Below are 27,294 nucleotides of genomic sequence, written 5' to 3' on the forward strand. Positions count from 1 at the left end.
GGCGGCGTTGGCGGAGTCATTTGGGGCCCAGATCGTATCCTACGCAGACGACACCCAGACGACACCCAGCTCCTCTTCTCTTGTAAGAGAGGAGAGGACTTTGATGGGGAGAGTATCCGGGATTGCCTTGGGGCTGTTTTTTAATGGCTCCAACTGAACAGCCTCAAGTGCAATTCCGATAAGTCCGAGGTACTCTTCTTTGGGTGCGATACGGAGCCAGACTGGTGGCCCATTAATATGTTCCCTCCGTCTTGTTCTTCCCAAACTGCTAAGAACTTGGGGGTCAAGATGGACAAGGGGCTAACGCTGAAAGCCCAGATCCTTGGTGTGACGGGTACATGCTTCGGCCTCCTAAAGATGCTGCGGAGGTTTTTGCCCCTTTTGTCTGAGGAGCATAGGAAGCTGACTGTGCAGGCTTTGATCGGCTCTAGGCTAGATTATTCGAACGTTCTTTACCTGGGCCTACCAGAGTATCTGCTACAGCGGCTCCAAGTCGTGCAGAACGCTGCCGCGAGGGCCATTTTTGGTCTGAACAGACGAGCCAGTGCATCGGGTTTGTTGCAGACGTTGCACTGGCTTCCCATCCGCAAACGGATTGCCTTTAAGGCATTGACTTTGGCCTATAAGGCTCTCCATGCGGTGGGAGCGAAGTACCTCCAAAAGAGACTTGCCTTTTACCACCCGGCTCGTTCTCTGAGGTCAGAATCTCTATTCCTGGCGGCTGTCCCGCGAGTGAAGAGAGCCCGCCTGGGAGGCCGCTCCTTCGGATTGCTGGCACCACAGATGTGGAACTCATTGCCGCTCACACTCCGGGGAGCCACCAGTCTACTTGTTTTTAGGAAAGGCCTCAAGACTTGGCTGTTCACCCAGTAGGCCGTCCAGTTGTTTGCTCTTTCTGTGTTCTTTTCTTCTCCTTTTTGTTACTGTGTTATGTTATTGTGCTGTAGTTCTCCTTACTTAAAGCGCCGGGACACTCTTTTTGAGTAGCCGTGCGCTATATAAAAATAAATATAACATAACATAGGGTTGCTAGGAAGTCTCGCTGCGTGAGCAATGGCAGTACCTGATGTAAAGTCAGCATGTGAAAGTGTTCTGACAAGATGTACTGGTTTAGGGGTCTGTGGTCTAGAATGGGCGAGAGACCCGTCCTTTTTTGGGATTAAGAAGTACAGTGAGTACACCCCTGTACCCTGCTGATGTAAAGGCACGAGTTCTATGGCCCCTTTTTGCAGCATGCAGAGTACTTCTTGCTGCAATAAGTGCATGTGCTCTGCGGACATAGGACGGGGTCTTGGGGGTATGTTGGGTGGATTGGAGGTTAGTTCTGGACAATAGCCGTGTTGGATAATGTCTCTCACCCACCTGTCTATGGTTATGCCTTCCCAGACTGGCAGGAACTGCTGGAATCTTCCCCCGACTGGTGTTATATGGTCAGGGGGCAGTGACAAGACGTCACTGTTTATTGGTGGCGGAGGATCTGGCATTATTACATCCGCGTCCTCTGCCTTTGGTGCTGTTCCCACGATAGCCACCCCTATTGTTCTTGTTATAGGTGGTTTGCGTGCCCCCTCTGTTGTATTGGGCTTGTTGTGATGCCTGACCTCTGGAGGCTCCCCTGTTACCGGAGCGACGAAAGGAACTGCCCCTGAACTGTTGTGACTGCAGAGCCCCCATGGATTTTGCTGTCTCAGTGTCTTTCTTAATTTTCTCAAGGGTTGTGTCTACATCAGGTCCAAAGAGAAAATCAGGGGTAAACCGGCTGGTTGAGGAAAGTAGTTTGTATCTCCGGCTTAAAACCAGAGATACGTAGCCAGGCATGCCTTCTAAGCATCACACTTGTGTTTATGGCCCTAGCTGCCGTGTCTGCTGCATCTAGCGCACACTCGATGGACGCATTTGAAATTAATTTCCCCTCTTGTATCAGCATTTCTGCTCCTTCCTTATAAGCCTCAGGCAGGTGTTGCAGTAGCTGCTCTAGCGTGTCGTAGTGTGCCCTATCGTATCTGGCTAATAGGGCCTGTGTATTGGAGATCCTCCAATTATTTGCTGCTTGAGCCGCTACTCGCTTGCCAGATGCTTCAAAGATTTTGGATTCTTTGTCCGGAGGGGGAGCATCACCACTGGTTTGCGAGTTTGCCCTCTTACGAGCATTAGCCACGACGAGGGAGTCCAACGGGAGCTGGCCTTTGATGTACGTAGGGTCCACAGGTGCAGGCCGGTACTTCTTTTCAATCCTCAGGTTTACAACCCGTGCCCTTGTGGTCTCCTTGAAGATGTCAGTAGCGTGTTTAAGGACACCCTTTAGCATAGGCAATGTTTTTACTGATCTTTCTGATGTTAAGAAAGTATCAAACAAAAAGTCCTCCTCTACTAGGTCAGCATGCATGTCCACATCATGGTTTTTGGCTGCCCTTTCAATTAAAGCGTTAAACGCAGCCGTATCCTCAGTAGGCGAGGTTTTGATGGTATAGGACTGAACTTCAGGTGTGGTGTGTGGCTCACCAGGGTCAGTCCAGGCTTGTTGGTCATCCTGATCTGTGTCAGCAGGATAATTGAACTCCTCTTCATTGTATCCCTCCCCTATATCCTCATAGGTGCGTGTGGGGGAATAGGAATAGTCTTGTTCATAGGACTCCACAGGCTCGGAAAGAACAGGTGAGGTTGCCGAGTCTCTTTTTCTTTTCAGAGGGATTTTGTATGACTCCAAAGGAGTCTCTGGAACTATTTTCCGTTTGTAAATGGTGAGTCTCCCAGTATCTGAGTCGATGAACAGTTTTGACTGATTGTCATAGGAGGGTGGTTGGAACATCACATCCTCCTCAGTGGACTGAGTCCTCGAAACTACCAACACTTTCTTGGTAGTGTCGGTGCCCTTTTGTGGCTCTAAGGTTTTTGGTCGAGCGGTTGGGGGCAGTCCATATTTAATAGGTTGTGTAGATGAACCGACCTTTTAAGAGGGTGTTGCAGTTTTCGATCCGACCAACTTTGTCGGATCACTGGGCTGCTTGCCGCTTTGCGTCGATTCGAGCTGACGGTGCGCAACAGGTACGCCTTTGTGCTTCGACGCGACGTGCTCTTTCAGGCCGGGTGCACTTTTCGACTCGAAGGCCTTGCTGGAAATCGGCGCCGAGGCTGGAAGTTTCGGATCAACAGTCTTCCTAGCCTTGAGTCCTTTGCCAGTGTCGCCATCTTTGGGCGTGGACGTCGACAGCGTCAGCGTGACGTGCTTGACGGCAGAGACAGGCTTCGGCGTCCCGTGTTTTGGGTCGACGCCTCCTCGTGACCATAAAGGGTTGATGACACTCTTAGATTGGGGTGGAGTCGACGAATCCAAGGCTGTCGATCCGAGGACTGACTTCAGCAGTTTCGGTTTTGATACAGTTGCTGCCAGTTTCGGTTTCGATGTCGCCGCTGAAAGTGGCTGATTGACCGATGGCTCCGTAGAAGTATTCTTAGCCGGGCTTGGATGCGGGGCTATAGAATGCGTAGAAAGATCTTGGCTAAGGCCTTCCGGCGATGCCTCGACCTGAGCCTTAGAGAGTATAGTGTCAGTATTGGGCCCCGCGATTGCGGAAGGCCCTTGCTCATCGCCTGAGTCGTCATCGACGGCTCCGATGGCTTCTGTGTCGTCTCCTACCTCGACGATGTCTTCCTCATGGACGTAGTCTTGTTCTTCGTCCACACTATAATGTGAGTCGTGCTCTGAAGCAGGGTCCGACTGCTGGTCAGGATCCTCTTGATCGGCGCCCTCGATGTCGTCTGCCTCGAAGATATCTTCTGGTTCTGGCGCTGATTGCTGGGCCGACTGCCTCGCGGCACGCCAAAGCCGAAGCGTCTTCTTCGACCGGAACTTGGAACAGGCCATGCAGCTGGCCTCGTCGTGGTCCGGGGATAGGCACGTATTGCACACCGGGTGCACATCGATGTGAGGGTATTTGGAGTTGCAGACGGGGCATCTCTTGAACGGGCTCCGTTCCATCGTCGACGCTCGTTGGGGCCTAGATGTCGAAAAAGGCAAAGGGCCTTCGACGTCCTGTTCGAAGAACTGGATGAAGTACCGGGCACCGAACGAGAGACAATACCGACGCCCCGAAGGCCTTTTGGCCTCGCGAAAAGTGTTTTAAGTATAATCCGAACTTGAGTCGAGAAGGTACATCCGAACCCAATGGCGGAAAAAAACAATCTGAAGATGGAGGATGCCCATGCGCACTGTAGTCCAAGGGAGGAGCCTCCTATCTCGTGATACTTCGAAGACTCTTCCAGGACAACAATGTGCAATCATCCGGACCCAACACTAGGCGGCGATCTATGCACAGATATAAATTCAGCAGCCCACATGCCTCGAACCTAAACTTTAGTTATATTATAGATTACTCACCTTTTTGGAATAGATGGTGAAGCACAGATTAACCAACTGCTGAATTGCGCCCTTCGTTGTGTTATCTAGACAGTAGTGCGCAGTGAATGTATGCTTTATCTTTAATGTAACTGCCCATGTAGCAGCCCTGCATATGCCAGTAGAATTTTCACACTCCTTGTGGAAAGCTCACAAACTATGACTGTCAAAGGTCTAGGTTTTTGAGGCAGAAAGCTACAGCTGCTGAGATCTATTAATGGTTCATTTTTCTCAATGTAGAACTTTAAGAATCTTTTAAAATCTAAGGTATGAAGAGCTTTCTGCTGCGTTGGTTGTCAAAATTATCAATTTAAGATGAGTTAGATGGAACTTTAGAGAACAATTGAGGATTTGTTCTCAAAATGACTGTCATCCTTGATTTGTAATATGGCTCCCTTACAGTAAAGGTCTGAATCTCTTTGAATTGCCTGGCAGAAGTGAGGGCCAGCGATAAGGAAAATGCTACTTGCCAGTATGCATCTGTTCTTGGCATGTAGAGCTGTAGATTCGTATACTTCTGCATAGATCGGCATTTGGTGTCGGGCTCGGATGTTTGCACTTTGTTTTTGTCTTGAAAGAAGTCATTGTAGTCACGAGATAGGTGATTCCTCTTTAGGAAGATAGTGTGCATGGGCATCAACTCCATCTCCAGATTGTTTTTCGCCATAAAGGGTGATGATGGAGTTAGTAAGAAATAGAAAAGAGATGTCCTTGTGTAATATATCTAAGATAGTACTGGAACAGATGGAGGTATCCGGGGAGGCAGTTGGGCTTATACGAATCTACAGCTCTACATGGCAAGAACAGATACATACTGGTAAGTAGTATTTTCCATTCAAGGCATATGAACTGCAGATCGTATACTTGTGCATAGACTATGCAGTAGTTACCTCCTTAGCGGTGGCTACCTGTATCTGTTGCAGTGGTTTGAAAAAGTGTTCTTAATACAGCCTGGCCCACATTAGCTTGTAATTTTGATTGAACATCTACACAATAGTGTTTCGAGAAAGTGTGCACTGTAGACCAAGTTGCTGCTTTGCAGATGTCATCTAGGGGAATGTTCCCTAAGAATGCCATAGAAGCCCCTAGTTTACGTGTGGAATTAGCTCTAGGGGGAATGATTAATGTGCGTTTGGCTTTAAGATAGCATATTTGAATGCATTTAACAATTCACCTTGCAATGCCCGCTTTTGAAATGGGATTGTCCTGAGGTGGGGAGAAAGCCACAAAAAGTTGTTTAGTTTTCCTAAAGGATTTTGTCCTTTTATTGTAGTTAAGTATTGCTCTTTTAATGTCCAGCGTGTTAAGAGCCCGTTCTGCCACTCAGTCTGGTTGAGGGAAAAAAAAACTGGAAGTTCAACAGACTGGTTAAGACGGAAGGCAGAAACGACTTTGGGTAAAAATTTTGGGTTAGTTCTAAGAACCACTTTGTTATGATGTATTTGGAAAAATGGTTCGTGTAAGGTTAAAGCCTGGAGTTCACTAACTCTTCTAAGAGATGTGATAGCAACTAGGAAGGCTTCTTTCCAAGTAAGGAATTGTAATTCGCGTTTATGTAGAGGTTTAAATGGGGGACCCATGAGTCTGGTGAGGACAACATTTAGATTCGGCACAGGAGAAGGTGGAACTCTGGGTGGAATTATTCTCTTAAGTCCCTCCATAAATGCTTTGATAGCGGGTACCAAAAACAAAGACAAGTGTTATCTGTTTAGGAGTAACGCTGCTATTGCAGCGAGATGTAGTCGTATAGATGTATATGGAGTGGTTTCTGTCCTGTAACTCCAGTTCTGTAGTAGGGGTATCTCTGTTATAGTCATAATCTAGTGAATAGTCCCGCCCATGTGCGTGGACCCCGGAGCAATCAAAAATAATCTCTTAAGTTGTCAAAAAATGCAGAACTGCACAGACACTTAAGAGAGAATTGCAGATAATGCAGCCTATATCCACAGGCTACACTGTCAAGTACTTCAACTATAAATTCCACCAAAAATCCACAAACAGCACAGCCTGTCCAGGTTTTTCTAGCCAGAAAAACATGCTTTTACCAGAAAAGCCCTCAGGAATGATAGAGAGGAAGAAGTGGATAGACACGCCCCATAGGCTGCCATTATGTGGCTCAGAACAGGATACTGTGCCTTTAAGAGAACTTTCCAGAAGTCTCACAGTATCCCAGAATGCACTGCAGGTCCCTTTTACTTTCAGTTCTTTTTGAAGGCGTTACACGCCAGACCTGTAGCATTTCTTACATGAATATCTCTCTCCACCGGGGAGGAGGGCGGGCGCTTATGACTATAACAGAGATACCCCTACTACAGAACTGGAGTTACAGGACAGAAACTACTCCTTCTGTAGTAGGGGATCTCTGTGTATAGTCATAATCTAGTGAATAGAATGGCAAGCGCATCCCCACACCAAAGCGGCGGTGGAGAAAGAAAAACAACACCACTATTGTGCGAACAGATTTCGCAGCGAAGCCTGCCCAACCTGAGCGTCTGCCCTGGCATCAGTGTCCAGGCAGTAATGCTTAGCAAAGGTATGGACCGACTTTCAAGTGGCCGCCTTGCAGATTTCTGCAATTGGAACATTACGGAGCAAAGCAGTCGTGGCAGCTTCGCCCCTGGTGGAATGAGCCTTAGGTTTACCCCTAAGGTCTTATTAGCCTTTTGGTAACACAATTGTATACAGGACACAATCCACCTAGAGATGGACTGTTTAGAGGTAGCAAGACCCGTCCTGACTGATTCATAATTGATAAACAATTGGTCTGACCTACGAATATCCTTGGTTTTATCCAGATAAAATTTCAACACCCTCCTAACATCCAGGGAATGCAGGGACCTTTCCGCTGGAGAGGAAGGATTCTGAAAAAACATAGGTAAAGTTATGGTCTGGTTAACATGAAAATCAGATATAACCTTTGGAAGAAATTTAGGGTGAGTACGCATAACAACCGTAGCAGCATGAAATACAGTATAAGGTTCTTGGCAACACAACGCCTAAATTTCACTCACCCTGTGGGCCGATGTAATGGCCACGAGGAACCCCGCCTTCCAGGACAGGTGCTGCAACGAAGCCTTATGAAAGGGTTCAAAAGGCTGGTTCATCAATCTGGACAGCACCACGTGCGATTCCCATGAAGGCGAAGGAAGCCGGACAGGAGGGAACACTTTCTTCAAGCCTTTTAGAAAGTAGGTATTTTCTTTATCTATCCAAGCCTGCCTCTGCTAGGTTGTATATTCCTTGTCTGGAGTTTGAGGACCAGGAGATAGGGTGGGTCAGCCCAGTGGTGAATAGAGAGATCTGCATCTAGATGGGAGGGAGGAATTGCACCTGGGACCTGAATCGGGCTGTGCCTTCCCACCACAATGCTGGCTCCACCTCCTGTGGTGCGTCTGATGTCTCTGCCCTGCGAAAGGAAAGAAGGAGTCATGTCAACAGAGTGCTTCAGGAATCGTTCCCAGGCTCGCGCCTCTCTCCTCTCGCACTTTGATTGGTTCATGAGCTCGAGTCCGGAAGTGGAGCCCGGCGCCATCTGGAGAGCGGTTGAGTAGAAGGAGGGAGACATGGTCACAGGCACCGACCAGCTAGTGGGAGCCGGCTTGGTGGCCTTCTGATGGCCCTCAGCTCTGTCCTGTTCATCTACTACACGCTGTGGATCATCGCTCTGCCTTTCATTGATGCTGAGCATGTGATCCATAAGTATTTCCTGCCACAAGAGTATTCTGTGATTATTCCTTTGGTGGCCGGCCTCGTCCTTGTGTTCTGTGCAGGACTCTTTGTAGTGTTCGTGATGTGGAAGAGCAGAAATCCTAAGAAGAAGACAGCTAAATGGAGGACCAGACTTGAAGTGCCATCTGACCTGGCGGAGAGTTCCAGCAGAGAGGCCTGCTTTGATGTGCCCGAGTTGCTGTGCGATGAGAGACTGCCTTTGACATTCTAGTGTTTCTCCGAGGCAGAGTGCCGGTTTCACTGACCCTTCACTTCTTCCATCCTGCCTGCTTGGATGCACCGCCCTGGGCCTGCACTGTGGTGGGTGTAACTGGTTCCCTGGTGCTGTGCAGGAGCAGCTTGCACACAGGTCGGATGATGGCTGATCACAGACGCTATAGGATGCAATGGACACCTGCTCGCCTCCTTTCGATGGTGCTCAGGAGACATGTTGTGTAGGCCTACCACCTTCTAGCTAGATTGATTGCACTCAGTGCTATGGAGGTAATGACATTCACTCCCTGGCACCTGCTCAGTGCTAGGCCTCCTCTCGTGAAATCTCTTCAGCCTAAAAGAAATACCTGCCTGTCATCTTCCCCTAAGACGTGCATGCCCCCAGAGTACCTTTTTTAGAGAACTTGTGGTAAATAAATAAAATAATACTAAATGTAAAAAAGCAAAAACAGAGTGCTCCAGGACTGACAGAACTGGTTTGGACTAGGGAAAGGCCTCTCTGCCTCCAGGGAACAAAGAGAAACGGTGTATAAGAGAGGGGACCCAAACTCCAGAGAATTAGATCACTTTTGGACAACAAGAAGAAACCTTTGCTGAGGAGAGGAACCAGAATAAACTGAGGAGAGACTATCCCTAAGCGGAAGTGCTGCTTGGGGGATTGATGGTTGCCTGACTGCCAAAGAAAGGAGAAAGGAACTTTGTGTGCTTTATTCAACTTGTGAAGGATCTCCAAGGGCTTGAGAGAAGAGCTTGCCTCCTGCTGAAGTCTCAGGGACAACAGACTTCAAGCACCAGCTCCCCAAGAGTTCTTTGGTAGTGCCTGCAGCTGTTTGGGCCTTCTGATGCACTGCGTGTTGCAAGGAGCTGGAAGCGCGACTCAAGAAGAAGAGGCATGCCGCCATCGCAGCCGCTGTCGGCACATCACTGAACAAGGGTGTCGCCACTGCAGCTGTTGCATCGAGTAGAAGCGCCTCGCCGCCAAAGCCGCTGTTGTCGCATCGCTGAACAAGGGTGTCACCGCTGCAGCATCGAGTCGAGACATCTCGCAACTTCGGAGAAGTGTGCCTCGTCAAGAAGACGGCATCTTTGTTTCATCACACAGGATCTTCATCGCATCACGGCGTTGCTAGCCGCATTGCCACGGAAGCGCAGTAAGAAACCAAAGCATCACCGTTCGTGCGAGCCAGGAACCGACGCATCACCTTCCCTGCAACACTTTCGTTGTATAGCGTTACGCATCCACAGGTACATTGACTCAACGTGTCGCATTTTAAGATCTAAAGAGAACGAAGCTAATTCTACCATTTTAAGTACAGTATTGAGGATTTTTGTCGTTTGTGGTCTTGTGTTAAATCTATATAAAGAATACTTATTTTTAATATACAACTGTGTGGTGTCCATCTGTAGTATCACTGGTTTACTGTACGTGTTCACAAATGCTTTACACACTGCCTCTGAGATAAGCCTGTCTGCTTGTGCCAAGCTACCAAGGGGGTGAGCAGGGGTTATTTTAGGAGTGTACCCCCTTACCCTGACTAGACGCAAGGGTCCCTATTTGTCACAGGTACCTACCTATGCCAACTAGAGACCCCAAAATCTAACAATCATTATCCTTATCTGGATCTCCATCCTCACCCTCATCCGTATAATCATCTTCATCGTTCTGTGGTTGAGGTGAAAATGTATGTTGTGGGGAGTACGCTGGAGAAATTAGCAGATTTGGATCAGCTGGAGAAGGAGAGAGAGGTGGAGAAGTATTAGTGCCTATCTCCTTCCGCTTCATAGGTATTTCAGAGTCTTTTGAAGTGTCCAATTTTCTCTTTTTAGGAGGCTTGACGACAACGTTGCCAGTTTCTGGGTCAATGAAGAGTTTTTTGCTTTGGATCTGAAAAATCTGGTACAGGCTGTTGTGAAGGTACAATGTCTTTTTTCAGTGCGAAGACTTAGGGTCAGAATGTTGTTTAGACCGTGTCTCTGAAGCTTTCAGTGGGGTCTTGGACTCCTTAGTTTTTGGTATAGGAGTTTGTGGCTCCAAGACCTTTTCGGCTCCGAATGCTTGTCCTTTGTTACGGTGCCCAGGGCTTCGGCGACGAGTCTGTTTTCGGTTCTGATGAAGAAGGGCGTGGCACCTCTTTGGTTTTGGGCTTCGGTGCCGAAGGTGATTTTTCGGTACCGGAATGGGGTTGGCTCGATAGCGAGCCGGAAGGCTTTCCCTTTGGTTTCATAGCCGAGTCTGAGGGCGGGACGTCTGAAATGTGTTGCCGGGGACGACCTGAGCCTGAGGGCGAAGGTGTTACTGGAGCCTTAGGTTTGGTTGGGAGAGGGGTCTAGGTACTCACGGACCGCTGAGCTGGGGTGACTGTCTCGTATTCAACGTCTGAGTCACTGGCTTCAAAGACAGAGGTCTTCTTCATCAGCTTGTTACTCCGACTGGAGATTGGGATCTGCTCCGAAGATGTCCGTAATCTGCTTCCGTATCACATTTCGTGGCGTTGATCCTGAAGGTCACGGATGGTTTGCGTCTAAGATAGAGTTTTTTATTTTTCCCGAAGATACGCGTTGAAAAGGAAACGCCATTGAGGCAATACCGTCGAGTGGTGAGGTATTGCGCGTCAAAGGGAGTTCAAAACAGACACCGACCCGGAGCGCAGCAAATCACATCCGAACCCGATGGCGGAAAAAAATAATCTGGAGATGCAGTCGATGCCCATGCGCAGTTACCCTAAGGAAGGTCACCTATCTCTTGACTACACAGACTTCTTCCAAGACAAAAATAAAGTGCAAACATCCGAGCCCAACACCAGATGGCGATCTATGCAGAAGTATACGATCTACAGCTCATATGCCTCAAACAGCCAGTTTTCAAAAAAGCTCTCAAAATTGACCATATAAATGGCTTCAAAAGGACTTCATTAAGTGGGTTAAAATGGTGCACAGTTGCCAAGCATTAGGTAGTTTATAATTAGATGTATAGATCTATAAAAAGTCCCCTTAAAATTACTTGAGTAATATATTTTATCCCAGTGACTTTTGGTTTAAGATTCAATGAAATCTGAAAATTGCTGCAGAGTAGACCTTAACTAAGTTATGTGAATGAACAGAACGTGCCAGATTAAGTAGGTATGGTAGAATGTGTTCGAGGTTAGACGAAAAAGGATGAATATTTTTATGAGACCACCATACACAAAAGCGAGTTTACTTTGCCTTGCAAGTTGTGTTTGTAGATTTAGCTCTAGCCTTAGCTAAATGGGTCTGTATTCTTACGTAATAGTCAGGAGACTGAATTAATTGTACTCAGGAGCCACAGCAATAAACAGACTCCGGTGGTGGATGAAAACCTTTACTTCATTGTGAGAATTCTTGCCACTGGTCTGAGTGGAATATGATGATCTGAAATGAGAAGAGGTTTTGTTTACCAGAACGGTCTTAGCCCCACTGGAGATAGAAGCCTATCTTGTCACGTCTATTCATCTTCTTTATCAGCTTTGATATTAATGGCAGAGGAGGGAAAACAAGTAAATATACCAGTCCATGCTATCAGGATGGCATTCCACCAGGTTATCTGCTGGCATAAAAATGACATTTGTGGTTGAGTGCTGTTGCAAATAGATCCAGGTTTGAGGTTTCCCCGGTCTGGAAATCCCTGACAGACATCTGTCACTCTTAATGTCTTCCTTTGATTGTCTGCTTACTGACTGTCGATACCTGGAGTATGTTCCACCTTTAGGGTGATAAGGTTATGTATGGTTCAATTACAGATCTTTTGGCCTTCTATAGATAGATGAGATTTTATTGCTTTCTCAGATGGAACATGGTGGTCGTGTTGTTGGTATGAGCCAATATCACAGACTTCTTTATTCCCTGGAGAAATGCCTGAAGGCCTAGAGCCACTTCCCTAAACTCTAGCAGTCTTATATGCATCTTTGTTTCCTGTAGTGGCCATTTGATGCGGACTTCTAGATCCTGCAAATGTGCAACCTTCCATGAATGATTCTGTGCTCATTACATACTGTATTTGTGAGTAAATGAACTTCAGGCCTAAGGATATAATTTTTGTTTGCATCCACCCGGTCACAGCCAACCAATTTCTGGAAAGATTTTGATGACATCGTCACAGATCCTTCTGTTTGAATCCACTGTCTATCTGTTCTTGCAATGGTCTAATGTGCATACAACAGTTTGGTATTAGCGGGATGCAAGGAGACATCATGCCAAAAAACAACTTTTATATTCAAACTGGTCAACTTCCTTCGTAAGAGAAAATATGCTAGTCAATCTTTTTAGAAGGTTCCCCCTGAAGAGTCCCTTACCTCTCGTTAGTCTTCTTGAGAGGAGATGACATTCCCTCTTCAGCAAAAAACTGGAGTTTAGATTGCCTTCTTTTTCAGGAGCCACAGAATCAGCCTGGCCTCTATATCCTCTGTTCCTGACATGTTTTCAGTCAGGACTGAACAACCATATGCTATCTTCGAGGAAGTTGGCAGATAATATTTAGTCACGGGACAAATAATGTAGAAAAATCAGTTGTCACACTCCTAAAAATGAGCAGAGCTCAGAGACCCATTCATACGATGTGCAGTAAGAAATCGGTGTATAGTGGCCCTTGAGGGGTAGAATGATTAAAGTGTTCTCTGATTGTGTTGGGTTTGATTTCTATTAAAAAGATGTAAAGTGGTTACCAATGATACTTGTCCAAACTTAACTTTACACTACCTATCATAATTACCTCAACAATGGGGGGGGAAGTTCAAGCATGTGAATCTACAAAAGATTCAATACTGGAAAATTAAATTAATTCTCACAGTTTCACCTTTCTACAGTGAAACAGTTAACCACTGCAGGTCTTGTACAGCGAAATGCAATGAATAACAAGCCATTCCAAGCTTAAAAGAAACCTAGAACTTCAATACTTCAATGTTCAATACGTACGTTCATCCAGCTGCTCTATTGCCATCTCAGTCAATCAGCAATTTCAGGAGAACCACTGACAAAATAACTAGTCAAAAGTCAGTGGAAAAAAACATCAAACAGTTTTCCACATAATATATGTACCTATAAATTAAGGAGGTCTGCTTTTATAGTAGAAAATTAAGCTCTGTAAAAAAAAGCATTTTTAGAAAACCAAAATGCACAAAGTTGTTGGCAAACTTTAGTTACTGTGGCCATTCCACAATTTAACTTAAATGTAAACTTCTACACATTTTGAGAACCTATGGTTGTATAAATGTAAGCGTTTGTCTATTCAAATCCCGAATTTGCCACCATTTTTACGATTGGGGTTTGTGGACTCTGATGGAAATGTTTTGTCCGAACTATATTTAGTCAAAGATCTTTTTCAAGGAACAGAAGCATGCAAAAGCCTTTCGTTGGCTCTATGGGTCAAAGTCAGTCTATTTGTACACTAATAATCACGGACGGAAACCTGAATAATAAAACTTGGCAGAAGGTGCTCTTTGCTGACTGCCAACCTGGTCTTAAATAGTCTTTATTTGGATGGATTTCATTAAGTAACTCATGCTTTAGCTCAACATACCCCAGCGGTGTCCACAAAACCCAAGCAGAATAAATTAAAGAAACTTTGAGTAGATAGGGCTCTTATGGCTATACAAATATTACAGTTTCCGAAATGTATTTAAAGGGAATTCTGGAAAAACTAACAAATGCCAACAAACTCCTTTAACTTCCTTCTTCAACTTTCTGGGTAGGAGAATAAAACCTTGTAGAGTAACGAATACTAAACAACTTACCGTACTACTTCGTGCTTATATTAATCTACATGGCCATTTCTGCCAAAGCCAAATAAACACCCCTCCTCTACAAGGTCATTTTTAATACTCACTTTCAGGTTTTGTGAGAAAATATCACTCCCTTTTTACTAACCATTATTTGTGTTGAAGGCCTCCTCTAGGGTTTCAGTAGTGTAGGTAGCTGCGACCTGCACAGAAGCGGACGTAGGGAACACAAGTATGTGAGTGCATGATGTGTCTTGCGGGGTATTCAGCTGTGAAGTCTGCATGTTCAAAGAAGTGCTTCGTCCAAAGACTGAACCAGTTGATACAGAATCTAGGAAAAACATTTTTTTAAACAAAATTACATGTCTATCAGTATTAGGCACGTCTGATTACAGTGATAGGTATTTTTTCTATTTTCTCACCTGGCATGATAACAAACGATCCCTGTGGTTCAATAGCCACTAGACAAGCGCTGATAATGCTGGGAGAATCAGCAGCAGATATACCACACATCCGACAAACATCTTTGAGTCTTTTACTCAAAGACTGAAGGTTCCGTCGACTAAGCAAACGACTCCAGTCTAAAAAAAAAGATATTAAAAAAATATATAATAGAGAATATACACACAACCATAAACTTTAATCACCAATTTTATGTGCATGTGCTTAAGACAAAGCATCCACGAGTTTAATCAACTGGAGGAACCTTCCAACAGGTAAACAGTAGAAATTGCTAGTTATCCTAGAATTACATTTTTCAGGGGAAGGCACAGGGCACATTTTCCTTGAGCACCCTGCACCTTCCAAAGACAACTATCTTTGGTCTGGATGAATGAATCAAGCTGCATTTAAAAAGGAGAACAGGGTTAAGCTGAAACAAGGTTGGTAATAAAGTCTTAAAATCATATTGCATCATTAAACTAGATTCCGCACCTCATACCTAAATGCCCAGGACTCTGCTTATTCTCAATTTGGTGGGAATCAGTATGGAATCGTAAAAGCTAAACATAAAGCTAAGTTATTAATACGCCTTATATAACCAAGTTCCTATATAACCAGAGGAATTAGATTTTTGCGCTCAATACTCAACAGGGAAGTAGCTACTATTCGAGGTGAAAAAGTTACTTACCTTAGATAATGATCTTTCTGGTGGATACTATAATTCACTGCAGATTGCTATTTTTTTTTTAAATCGAAGGCACCAGACTGTATCTTGTACTTTTCATAGCTCTTCAAGGTAGATAGGAGGCACTGGCTGTGTGTCGACACCGGAAGCAAAGTCACGAGAGCCATAAATTGCCACTCCTGAATGCAGACTTCTGTTTCTACATCCATGAGGTGAACAGATGAGGATGACAATGTGAGTAGAAGTGCAGTGCAACCACCTTATTGGAATCTTGTTAAAAATTGCAAATGACCAATCTTCTAGAGGGCGTTACGAATTAGAACAAAAGTGTATGGTATATCAACAGAACACATAGCCAAAATACATAGTGCTGTACGTAGTCAAAGTCAAAGTCCAGCATAAAGTCAACGAGTAATGAGATAGGAAGCTGGGTAGTGGACGGTTAATGCATTGTGACGTAGTGTCCTTTAAAGAGGTGAGTTTCCAACTCTTTCCTAAATTGGGCCAGCCCTGATTGATACAAGTATGTTGTTCTTGACCTGGGGTTCAAATATGAAAAAACCCTATCTTGTTGATTCTTCTTAGTCTGCAGTCTGATGGTGTCATGGTTGCAGTTGTGCCGACAAACACCAGCGATAGTGAACAAGTCTAAAAGATATAGGGACGCTCTTTGTGATGGCTTTGTACACGATGCAGTAGATTTGAAGATGGTGCAGGTCGGCCAGGGGAGCCAATGGAGTTCCATCAGGATGGGGGTGATGGGATCATATTCTTCAGGTCCGGGATGAGACATGGTGCATTGTGTAAGATTCACTTTAGAATATGGAGCCTGGAAGACAATGCCCCCCATCCAGATGGAGGTGTACGAGGTCAAACAGCAGTTCATTAGTCACTCTCTGTGATAAACTGACTTTTCTCAGAGATGGAGAGGTGGTTGGTATCAGTGAGGAATCTGCAGGCATAGAGTATCCACCAGACGAGTGTTACCAAAGGTAAGTAACTCTTCCTTCTGATGAATACTTCTACCTGTCAATTTATCAGCTTTTGAATAGAATATCAAGCAGTACCATACTCAGAGGGGTAGAGTTCAAGTAAAAGAAAAGTGCTGGAGGGCCGAACTGACCAAGTGGCCAACCAAACCACTTCTGGATCTAAGCAGCACTGCTTGGCAAAAATATGAGAAAACATGTCAGCCACATGGACTCCTTTTGCTAATGCTCAGACAGACTTGGCTCTGGTAGAATGGGCACTTCTGTTTTCAGGAGGTTCTAGTCACGTTAAGCCATAACACATCTTAATGCAGAGGATAACTCAGCTTAAGAAGCTCCTCTTTTGGACAGCCTTGTCTGTTCTATAGACTTTGTACCCTAGCAAGAGCTTGTCATGAGTTGAAAAATCCCTGGGGCGGTCAATATAAAAACTGACTGCCCTTTTCAGCTCTAACCTATACAGCCTCCCCTTCTCCTTAGGACGAAGAAGAGTGTGATAAGGAGGATGGGAGAGATGAACAAGTTACTTACCTTCGGTAACGATATATCTGTAAGAAACAGTAGTTAGTATTAGATTCCTTACCTTAGAATATCCCCAGGCGTCAGTCTGGATCCGGAAACTTTTGCGTAGCAGTACCCCTGCGCGTCGGTAGGCGTCGTCTGCAGGCGTCCCCTGCGGCTCGGCGTCGTCGGCGTCGTGCGCCGTGATGACGTCGCTGGAGTATATAGACGCCGCCTCCGCGCGCTGACGTCAGTTCTTTGCACACAGCTTTTCCGCGCCAGAACACGCAGAGCCATGTGAGAATAACACTGGTGCCATTTGAAACTAGGGCCCTGAAAGGGATGTCCTTAACCCTAGGTATCAGTTCGCAGAACGGGGAGGATGGGTGGGGCGGTAAGGAATCTAATACTAACTACTGTTTCTTACAGATATATCGTTACCGAAGGTAAGTAACTTGTTCATCTGAAAGAAACAGGTTAGTATTAGATTCCTTACCTTAGAATAGATACCCCAGCAATACCAACCCCGGTGGTGGGTCTGCGAACCAATACAACCTACACCAGAAAGTCCTGGAGGACCGAACGGCCAAAGAAGCCATCCCTCCGGACTTGACTGTCCAGGCAGTAGTGCCTCGCAAAGGTGTGCAGCGAGGCCCACGTAGCCGCCTGGCAAATGTCCTGCAAAGGGACTCCCCGGCCCAGGGCAGTAGTAGCCGCCGTAGCCCGAGTGGAATGGGCCCTCAGCCCAACAGGAGGCTCCTTCCGAGCCAAAGAGTAGCATGCTTTGATGCACAGGACGACCCACCGAGAGATGGTTCGTTTCTGTACCGCCCTTCCCTTCTTCTCACCCACGTAGCCAACAAACAGTTGGTCATCCACCCGGAACTGGCGTGTGCGATCCATGTAAAATGAAAGCGCACGTTTTGGGTCCAGACGATGGAGCCGCTCTTCATCCTTTGAAGGATGCGGAGGCGGGAAGAAGGAGGGCAAGGTGATGGACTGCCCAATGTGAAAAGCAGAGACTACCTTGGGCAGGAAAGAAGGTCTAGTCCTAAGAACCACCTTGTCAGGATGAACAGACAAGAAAGGAGGTTTAACAGAAAGGGCCTGGAGCTCACTCACTCTCCTGGCAGAGGTGATGGCAACCAGGAAGGCCGTCTTTAAAGTGAGAAGACGGAGAGGACAGGAATGAAGAGGCTCAAAGGGAGCACACATCAGGAAAGTCAGAACCAGGTTCAAGTCCCACTGAGGCATCACGAACGGAGCAGGTGGATACATGTGCGTGATGCCTTTTAAGAATCGTAATACAATAGGGGACTTGAATAAAGATGGCTGATCAGGTAGCCTTAAGAAGGCGGAAAGGGCAGAAAGATAGCCCTTGATAGTGCCCAGAGCAGAGCCCTGCTGGGCAAGGGAAAGAAGGAAGAGGAGAACCTCAGACAGAGGGGCAGAAAGGGGGTCCACAGCCTTTGCTGTGCACCATGCCACAAATCTGTTCCACCGGCAGGCGTATACCGACTTTGTGGAGGGACGCCTGGCTGCCAGAATAACATCACAGACTTCAGGAGGCAAGTCAAATGGCCTCAACTGTCGCCGCTCAATCTCCAAGCATGGAGGTGGAGACTGGACAGGTTCGGGTGGAGGACCGTCCCCTGCTGCTGCGACAGAAGGTCCTCCTGAAGGGGCAGGCGGATCGAGGGACCGACTGTCATGCTGAGTAGCTCGGGATACCAGTACCTTCGAGCCCAGTCCGGAGCCACAAGGATAACTTGGGCCCGGTCGTGCCTGATCTTCTTCAGCACTCTGGGCAGAAGTGGTATAGGCGGAAAGGCGTACAACAGACCGCAACTCCATTCGAGCCGAAAGGCGTCGCCGAGCGAGTGCCGTCTTGGAAACTCCAACGCGCAGAACTGATGACATTGCGCGTTCTCTTCTGTGGCGAATAGATCTAACCAAGGCTCTCCCCATTGCTGAAAGAGGCCTCTCGCCACGTCCGAGTTCAGACGCCATTCGTGATCCACCGAGCACCGACGGCTGAGTTCGTCCGCCCTGGCGTTCAGAGAACCTGCCAGGTGTTGAACCGTCAGAGTCACGCCCTGACGTTCCAGCCATTGCCAGAGACGCAGAGCCTCCTGGCAAAGGGTCCACGACCCCACACCGCCCTGTTTGTTGCAGTACCACATGGCGGTGGTGTTGTCCGTGAACACCTGCACTACACTCCCGTTGACAAAGGGGAGGAATGCCTTCAGTGCTAGGCGAATCGCCCGTAGCTCCAACATGTTGATATGGAGCCGGGACTCCGCCGGAGACCAGATGCCTCTGATCTCCGCCTCTCCCAAGTGGCCACCCCAGCCCTGGAGGGACGCGTCCGTCACAACCACGTGCTCCGGTTGGGGAAGGGAGAGGGATCTGCCTCTGACCCAATCGCGGTCCGTAAGCCACCACTGCAACTGTCTCGCAGTGCCCTCCGAGATCAGGACATGGTCGGATAGGTTGCCCTGATGCTGGGCCCACTGAAACTTCAGGTCCCACTGCAGAGCCCGCATCCGCCACCTGGCGTGATGCACCAGTAGGATGCAGGAGGCCATCAGCCCCAGAAGCCGCAGCGTCAACCTGACCGAAACCCGGGATAACGGCTGAAAGATGGGAATCAGAGCCTGAATATCCCGGACCCGCCGTTCCGGGGGATAAACCCGAAACTGCGCCGAGTCGAGAACCGCTCCGATGAAAAGGAGCTTTTGAGAGGGACACAGGTGTGATTTCGGCACATTGATGGAAAACCCCAGCTCGTGCAGGAGGTCTGCCGTCATCTGAAGGTGGTGGACGACTGTCTGGGGCGAGCCCGCCTTCAACAACCAGTCGTCGAGGTAGGGGAAGACTGAAACCCCTAACCGGCGCAGATGAGCTGCGACCACCGCCATCACTTTGGTGAACACCCGTGGGGCGCTGGTAAGGCCGAATGGGAGCACGATAAACTGAAAGTGCTCGTGGCCTACCCTGAACCGCAGGTAACGCCGGTGGGCCGGCAGGACGGGGATGTGAAAATACGCATCCTGCAAGTCCAACGCTACCATCCAGTCTTGTGGGTCTAGAGCAGCCAAGACCTGAGCCAAAGTCAACATCTTGAACTTCTCCTTCCGGAGGAAGCCGTTGACGTTCCGCAGGTCCAAGATAGGACGCAGGCCTCCCTTGTCCTTCTTGGGTACCAGAAAGTAGTGGGAGTAGCAACCACACCCTACTTCTGGCCCAGGAACGCGCTCGATGGCCCCCTTGGCCAAGAGGGCCGTAACTTCCTCCTGCAGAAGTGTCAAGTGGTCCCCCGACACACGGTGGTTCTGCGGTGGCATGGCTGGAGGAGTGGACTCGAAGGGGAGGGCATAGCCCCTTCGAACGAGCTGCAGCACCCACCTGTCCGATGTTATCGCGCGCCAGCGGGAGTGGTGATGGCGAACCCTGCCACCCACTGGCGTCACGTGAGCCCGAAAGCTCGGACTAGGAAGGCTTGGACGCAGCAGCGGAGGGAGGCGTGGACTGACCACGCCGCTGGCCTCTACCGCCACCACGGCGGAAACCACGGCCGCCACCGCGCTGGGGAGCGTTCTGCGGCGCGTGGCTGGCAGCACGTGTGGGACCGCCCCTCCCTTGGCCACGAAAGGGGCGAAACGAACCCGTCTGCTGGCGCTGGGTCGAAAGACCCAAGGACTTGGCCGTGACCCTGGAGTCCTTGAAGCGCTCCAGCGCGTGGTCCGCTTTGTCACCAAACAGGCGACTGCCATCAAATGGCATGTCCATGAGTGTATTTTGGACGTCTGGCGAGAAGTTGGCAGATCTCAGCCAAGCATGGCGACGAATCGCCACCGTCGTGGACATGGCCCGTCCCAGGGAGTCGGTCGTGTCCAGACCACAACGGATCGAGTACCGCGCCGCATCCCGGCCTTCAACCAAGGCCCGGGTGAGCTTGTCCCGCACTTCCTGGGGGCATTGCGGCAAACACTCTTCGACCGTATCCCACAGGGAGTGGGTGTAGCGGCCCAAGAGGCACGCGGTATTACAAGACCGCAGTCCAGCGCTCAAAGAGGAAAAGACCTTTTTACCAAACTGGTCATACCGCTTTGATTCCCGATCGGGCGGAGCCGACGGAAATGCGGACTGCGAAGTGGAGGCCTGGATCACCAGACTCTCCGGGGAGGGATGGGTGGATAAAAAGGCAGGGTCGTCCGAGCATGGACGGTGACGCCTTGCCACATTCCGGTCAACCGGTGCACCGGAAGCGGGCCTGGACCAGGTGCCCAAAAGGACATCCGTCAGGGCCTCATTAAACGGCAGCAGAGGCTCCTGGGGGCATGACTGCGGTTTAAACACTTCGGTCAGAATGTTCGGTTTGACCTTCGCGACGGGGAGCTCAAGGTGTAAGGCCTTGGCAGCCCTCATCAGGACCACTGAATAGGCAGCACCTGCCTCAGACGCCACAGGGGACGGGGAGACAAACCCAGGGTTGGGCGACTCGTCCAGGCCACTGGCATCACCCAGATCACCTACCCAGTCCACATCATACTGGCAGGCACGGGATAAAGGGTCCTCAGACCCCTCCCAACCCTCTCCATACTCATCCTCATCATACCCATATTCTGGGTCGACGATATAGACATCGGGGTCAACGGGCCCCATCGGCGTCGGATCCGGCGTCGGCCGACGCCGGTCCGACTCCGTGTCCGGAGTCGGGGAGGGAATGGGGGTGGCGCCGCGCGGCGTCGGTGCCGGGGACCCGACGCCGGCCGGAGCCGACGGCGGAGTCGCTGCACCACGCGGAGGCGGTACCACGGGTTGGCCCAAAGGAACCGACGCCGGAGAGGCCGGGAGACCAGCCGGCGACGAACCTGAGGGACCCAGCGGCGCCGGGACCGGAGCCACCGGCGGCGTCGGGGCAGAAGCACCCGAACCGCTCGGGCCCCCAGACGGGACCGACGGCCCCGCAGGCGCCGTAGGCCCCGCCGGAGGAGACCTCGCCCTCATAGCAATGAGGAAGGCCTCGATCTCCTCACGCGACGCGCCTTCCCCAGGGACCGACGGGTATGGGGTAGACGGCGTCGGTGACCCACGCGGGCCCGCGGGGGTGGGGCCACCCGAGCCCCCGGCCGCATCACGCGGGCGTCGGGGGGAGTCGGGGGTGCGATGGCGACGCCCCGACTTCTTGTGCTTACCTGACGAACCGGAGGAATGGTGGCGACTCCCGGAGCGCCCATGGCGGCTCCGCGATCGTTCCCTCGACCGCTCCCTCGACCTCCGACCGGACCGGGACCGCTCTCGACGCGGGGCCGACACTCAGAGCTCGAGAAGCTTGCGGGACCGCTCCCGCCTAGCTTTTCCAGTCAAGGCCCGACAGTCGACGCAGGACTCCACGTCGTGGTCCGCGCCCAGACACCGGAGGCAGAGTCGATGGTGGTCGGTGACCGACATCATGCGGTCGCACTCGTCGCAGCTCTCAAACCCAGGCATCCTACCGGCACCGTAGAAAGATTAAGTTTTACAAACACTTGGTCAAAAGACCGGAGTACTGCTCTTCGGATCTGCGCTAACTGGCGCGGAAAAAAGAAGAACTGACGTCAGCGCGCGGAGGCGGCGTCTATATACTCCAGCGACGTCATCACGGCGCACGACGCCGACGACGCGGAGCCGCAGGGGACGCCTGCAGACGACGCCTACCGACGCGCAGGGGTACTGCTACGCAAAAGTTTCCGGATCCAGACTGACGCCTGGGGATATTCTAAGGTAAGGAATCTAATACTAACCTGTTTCTTTCAGATACCGATTTACGCAAAAAGAAAGGGGTCCCAACCTTGGGAAGAAAAGCATCTCTGGTTTGAAGAACTAACTTTTCAGGAAAAAAATATAGCAAAAGACTGGCTAAAGCTCACGGCTTAGAACTCACTGACAAGTCTAGCTGTAGTGATAAGTTACTAGAAGCAGTTTTAATAGTTGATAAACATAATGGGCAACTATGAAGGCGCACAACGGGTGACCCCCTCAAAAAGGTTAAAAATAACTGAAGGTTCCAATGCAGCATAACAAAAAGAGGAGGGGAAATTATAGTTGACAAGCCCTTGAGTGAGCCTAAAACAATAAGTAACTTAAAACCGGAAAAGCTGGCCCAGAAGGCAGAGGAAAGCTGGCAAGGTTGCCGACTAACCCATGACTATCTCCACCACACAGCCCTGCTGTGCAAGAAACAGTGAAAATTTTAGGACGTTTGACAAATGGGCCTTCAGGGAATTCACTTTCTTCTTAGCACATCAAGCAGGAAGCATATTCCACCTTCCAGAATACACTATTTTCGCAGAAGGAGTGACAGCAGACAGGATGAGATCGGCTACTTCTGCTGGGAACTAGAATGTAGCTAAAGAACAAGTTACTACTTGTGTAACGATATATCTGTAAGAGACGCTAGTGATAGATTCCTTGCCTTAGAATATCCTCAGGCATCATACTGGATCCGGGAAGTTTTCGTCAGCAGTACCCCTGTGCGTCAGAAGGTGGCGTGCGTTCCGCGTCCTTCGCTGGCGTCGTCAGCGCCGAGATGTCACGGAGACTACTTAGGCGCCACCAATGCGCGCAGGCATCAGTTCTGTACACGACTTTCCGCACCAGGAACACAGAGCCATACAAGAAACTGACCACTGGTGCCATGAAACTAGGGCCCTGAAAGGGATGACCTTAACTCTAGAAATCAGTTCGCAGAACAGGGAGGATAGGTGGGCGGTAAGGAAACTATCACAAACTAATTTCTCTTACAGATATATTGTTACACAAGTAGTAACTTGTGCATCTGAAAGAGACACGTTAGTGATAGATTCCTTACCTTAGAATAGACACCACAGCAATACCAACCCCGGTGCAGGGTCTGCTAACAAGATTACATCAGAAAGTCACAGAGAATAGAACGGCCAAAGATGCAGTCTCTCCGGGACTTGACTGTCAAGGAAATAATGCTTGGTAAACGTGTGCAGCGAGGCCCACGTAGCTGCCTGACAAATGTCCTGCAAGGGAATGCTGCGTCCCAAGGCAGAAGTGGCTGCCGTTGCCCTGGTAGAATGGGCATGCAGCCCAACAGGAGGCTCCTTCTTAGCCAACGAGTAACATGCTTTGATGCACAGAACGGCCCACCTAGAGATGATTCATTTGTGCACGGCCCAACCTTTTTTGGTGCCCACGTAGCCAACAAAAATGTGGTCATCCATCCGGAACGGTTGTGTGCGCTTCAGATAAAACGAGAGCACATGTTTTCGGTCTAGACGGAGGAGCCTCTCCTCCTCTTTTGAAGGATGCGGAAGCAGAAAGAAGGCGGGCAAGGTGATGGTCTGCCCGATGTGGAAGGGCATGACAACCTTTGGCAAGAAAGAAGGACGAGTCTTTAAAACCACCTTGTCCGGATGAACAGAAAGAAAAGGAGGTTTAGAAGAAAGAGCCTGGAGTTCACTCACTCTTCTGGCAGAGGTTATAGCTACCAGGAAAGCAGTCTTGAGAGTGAGAAGACGTAAGGGACAGTTATGAAGGGGCTCAAAGGGAGCGCACATCAGAAAGGTCAAGACAAGATTTAAGTCCATTTGAGGCATTATGAAAGGCACAGGAGGAAACGTGTGTGTAATGCCTTTAAGGAAGCGGTTAACAACCAGGGACTTAAAAAGAGAAGGCTGATCTGGAAGCTGTAGCAAGGTGGAGATGGCCGAAAGATAACCTTTGATAGTGCCCAGAGCGGAGCCCTACTGGGCCAAAGAGAGAAGGAACAGAAGGACCTCGGAAAGGGGAGCAGAAAGGGGATCCACAGTCTTTGCTGTGCACCATGCCACAAATTTGTCCCACCTGCAGGCGTATACCGTTTTAGTGAAGGAATGCATGGCTGCCAGAATGACATCAGAGACTTCGGGAGGAAGGACGAAAGCTGTCAACTGTCGCCGCTCAATCTCCACGCATGAAGGTGGAGGCTGGACAGGTTAGGGTGGAGGACCGTCCCCTGCTGCTGCGACAGAAGATCCTCTCGAAGAGGTAGTCGGATCGGGAGATCGATCGCCAGGATGAGTAGCTTGGGATACCAGTATCTTCATGCCTGATCCGGAGCCACAAGGATGACTTGGGCCCGGTCGCCCCGAATCTTCTTCAGCACTCTGGGCAGAAGTGGTATAGGCAGGAAGGTGTACAACAGACTGCAGCTGCACTCGCGACGAAAAGCGTCGCCAAGCAAGTGCCACCTTGGAAATTCCAACGCGCAGAACTGATGACATTGCGCATCTCTTCGGAGGCGATTAGATCTAACCAAGGCTCTCCCCACTGTAGAAAGAGACCTTGCGCCACGTCCGAGTTCAAGGCCATTCATGATCCATCATGCACATGTGGCTGAGTTTGTCCGCCCTGGCATTCAGAGAACCTGCCAGGTGATGAACCACCGAGGTAATGCCTTGATGTTCCAGCCATGTCCAGAGGCGTAGAGCCTCCTGCCATAGGGTCCATGACCCCATCCCACCCTGTTCGTTGCAGTACCACATGGCGGTGGTGTTGTCCATGAACACCTGCACTACACTTCCCCGGACAGAGGGAACAATGCTTTCAGTGCAAGTTGGATCGCTCGAAGCTCTAAAAGGTTGATATGGAGCCGGGTCTCCGCCCGAGACCAGAGGGCGCCCCATCCCCGGAGGGATGCATCCGTCACCACTGTGTGCTCCAGTTTGGGGAAGGGAGAGGGATCTGCCACTGACCCAATCGCGGTTGCCCTGATGCTGTGCCCACTGGAAAGTCAGGTCCCATTGCAGAGCCCGCATACGAGACCACCGCCATCACTTTCGTGAACACCCGACGGGCGCTGGTAAGGCCGAAGGGGAGCGCAGTAAACTGAACGTGCTCGTGGTCTACCGTGAACCGCAGGTAATGCCGGTGGGCCGGCAGGACAGGGATGTGAAAATGTGTCCTGCAAGTCCAACGTTACCATCCACTATCCAGGGTCGAGGGCAGTCAAGACCTGAGCCAGAGTTAACATCTTTAACTTATCCTTCTGGAGGAAGCGTTTGACGTTCAAGATGAGGCACAGGTCCACTTTCTCCTTCTTGGGGACCAGAAAGTAGTGGGAATGAAAACCACGACCCTACTAATGACCCAGGAACGTGCTCGATGGCCCCCTAGGCCAAGAGGGCCATGACTTCCTGCTGGAGAAGAGCAAATGGTCCCCTGACATGCGGTGGAACTGAGGTGGCATGGCCGGAGGGGCAGTCTCGAAGGTGAGGGAGTAGCACCTTCGGACGTTTTGCAGCACCCACCTGCCCGAGGTAACGGAATGTCAGTGGGGGAGGTGATGGCGAATCCTGCCGCCCACCGGCGTGGGGTGTGCTCCAAAGCCTGGACTAGGGAGGCTTTGAGGCGGGTGCTGAGGGAGTGGAGGTAGACTGACCCGCGCGTTGGCCCCCTGTCCAGCCACAGTGGGCACCACGTCGACGGCAGGAAAAGCGTTACCCAAGGTAAATAACTGTTCTCCTGATGGATTCATCTGGCTTTTGATTTCTCACCTTTTGAATTGAATCCACAAGCAGTCCCGCTTCGGGAGGAGGGTGCCTGCCTATACCGAAATCTTCTACAGAACAGAACGTGCAAAACTGTTGTCCCTTTTCACTTCCGAATCCAAAGAGTGCTTTGCAAAAGTGTAGCAGGAGGCCCAAGTTGCCGCTTTGCAGATGTCTATCACAGGGGCATCTCTCCAAGATGACTTAGCTCCCATAGAATGAGCACAAACATCTTCAGGAGGCTCTTTCTTGGACAGGGCGTGGCAGATCTTGATACACCGTATTATCCACCAGGACAGCTTTCTTTTGTGGACAGTCTTGCCCACATAACCAATGAAGAGTTGATTGTCCAACCTGAAGTCCTGGGTTCTACCCTCTTGGGGTCCAGGCGGTGAAGTCTCTTCTCCTCCTCAGAAGGATGAGAGGGGAGGAAAGAAAGTGGGTAAGGTGATAGACTTCCCCAAGTGGAAAGAAGTGACCACCTTAGGCAGGAAAGCGGCTCTGGTCTTAAGAACCATCTGAAAGAAACTGGGTCTGGGTATAGTGTGCACAGAGTCCAGTGGAACTCCAAAGGTAGGTAAAGGTAGACAGCACCTTCCTCTCTATTTGTGGTAGTGTAGATGAGCAGTAAGACTTTCAGAGGGCAGTGCTAAGCATTTATTGTACACACTCAGGCAAGACATGATGTCACACACTCAAAGACTGAACTCACACCAACTTTGTTTGTATAAAAATATTATTTAGTTATATTTATTTTCTAGAACAAAGCAAGCCTGGCACAGGTAAGTGTAAATGGTACTATTGAAGGTAGGTTGACTAATATACGCAAAATGAATGAAAATGACTGTTACAGGTTTGTAAATACTTTAAATACTGTTGAAATTACTGTTCGATTATTATGGGATATTTCCTGGAGAAAAGGCAAGTAAAGCAGTTATTGTATATTTGCAGTTTCTTAGATTTTCATACAAACCAACTCCACACTTCACAACAATTTTAAAAGAAAAGCAGTCAAAGCAATCCTATGGGATAAAATTAAGTTCTCGGTTTACAGGCAAACACTTAG

General features: G+C 49.3%; 1 protein-coding gene across 1 annotated transcript in view; it reads right to left on the minus strand.

Annotated features, from left to right (window-relative positions):
* Window positions 1-27,294, minus strand: part of MED13 (mediator complex subunit 13) — a 1,439,203-nt gene that overhangs the window by 283,016 nt on the left and 1,128,893 nt on the right. Inside the window, exons 25-26 of the mRNA XM_078679821.1 lie at window positions 14,493-14,651; window positions 14,219-14,401 (exon numbers count right to left, since the gene is read on the minus strand). Coding sequence (XP_078535947.1) covers window positions 14,219-14,401; window positions 14,493-14,651 — 342 coding nt within the window. The remainder of the gene's footprint in view (window positions 1-14,218; window positions 14,402-14,492; window positions 14,652-27,294) is intronic.

The sequence above is a fragment of the Lissotriton helveticus genome, chromosome 3_1 (genome assembly GCF_964261635.1).
Source record: "Lissotriton helveticus chromosome 3_1, aLisHel1.1, whole genome shotgun sequence".
NCBI lineage: Eukaryota > Metazoa > Chordata > Amphibia > Caudata > Salamandridae > Lissotriton > Lissotriton helveticus.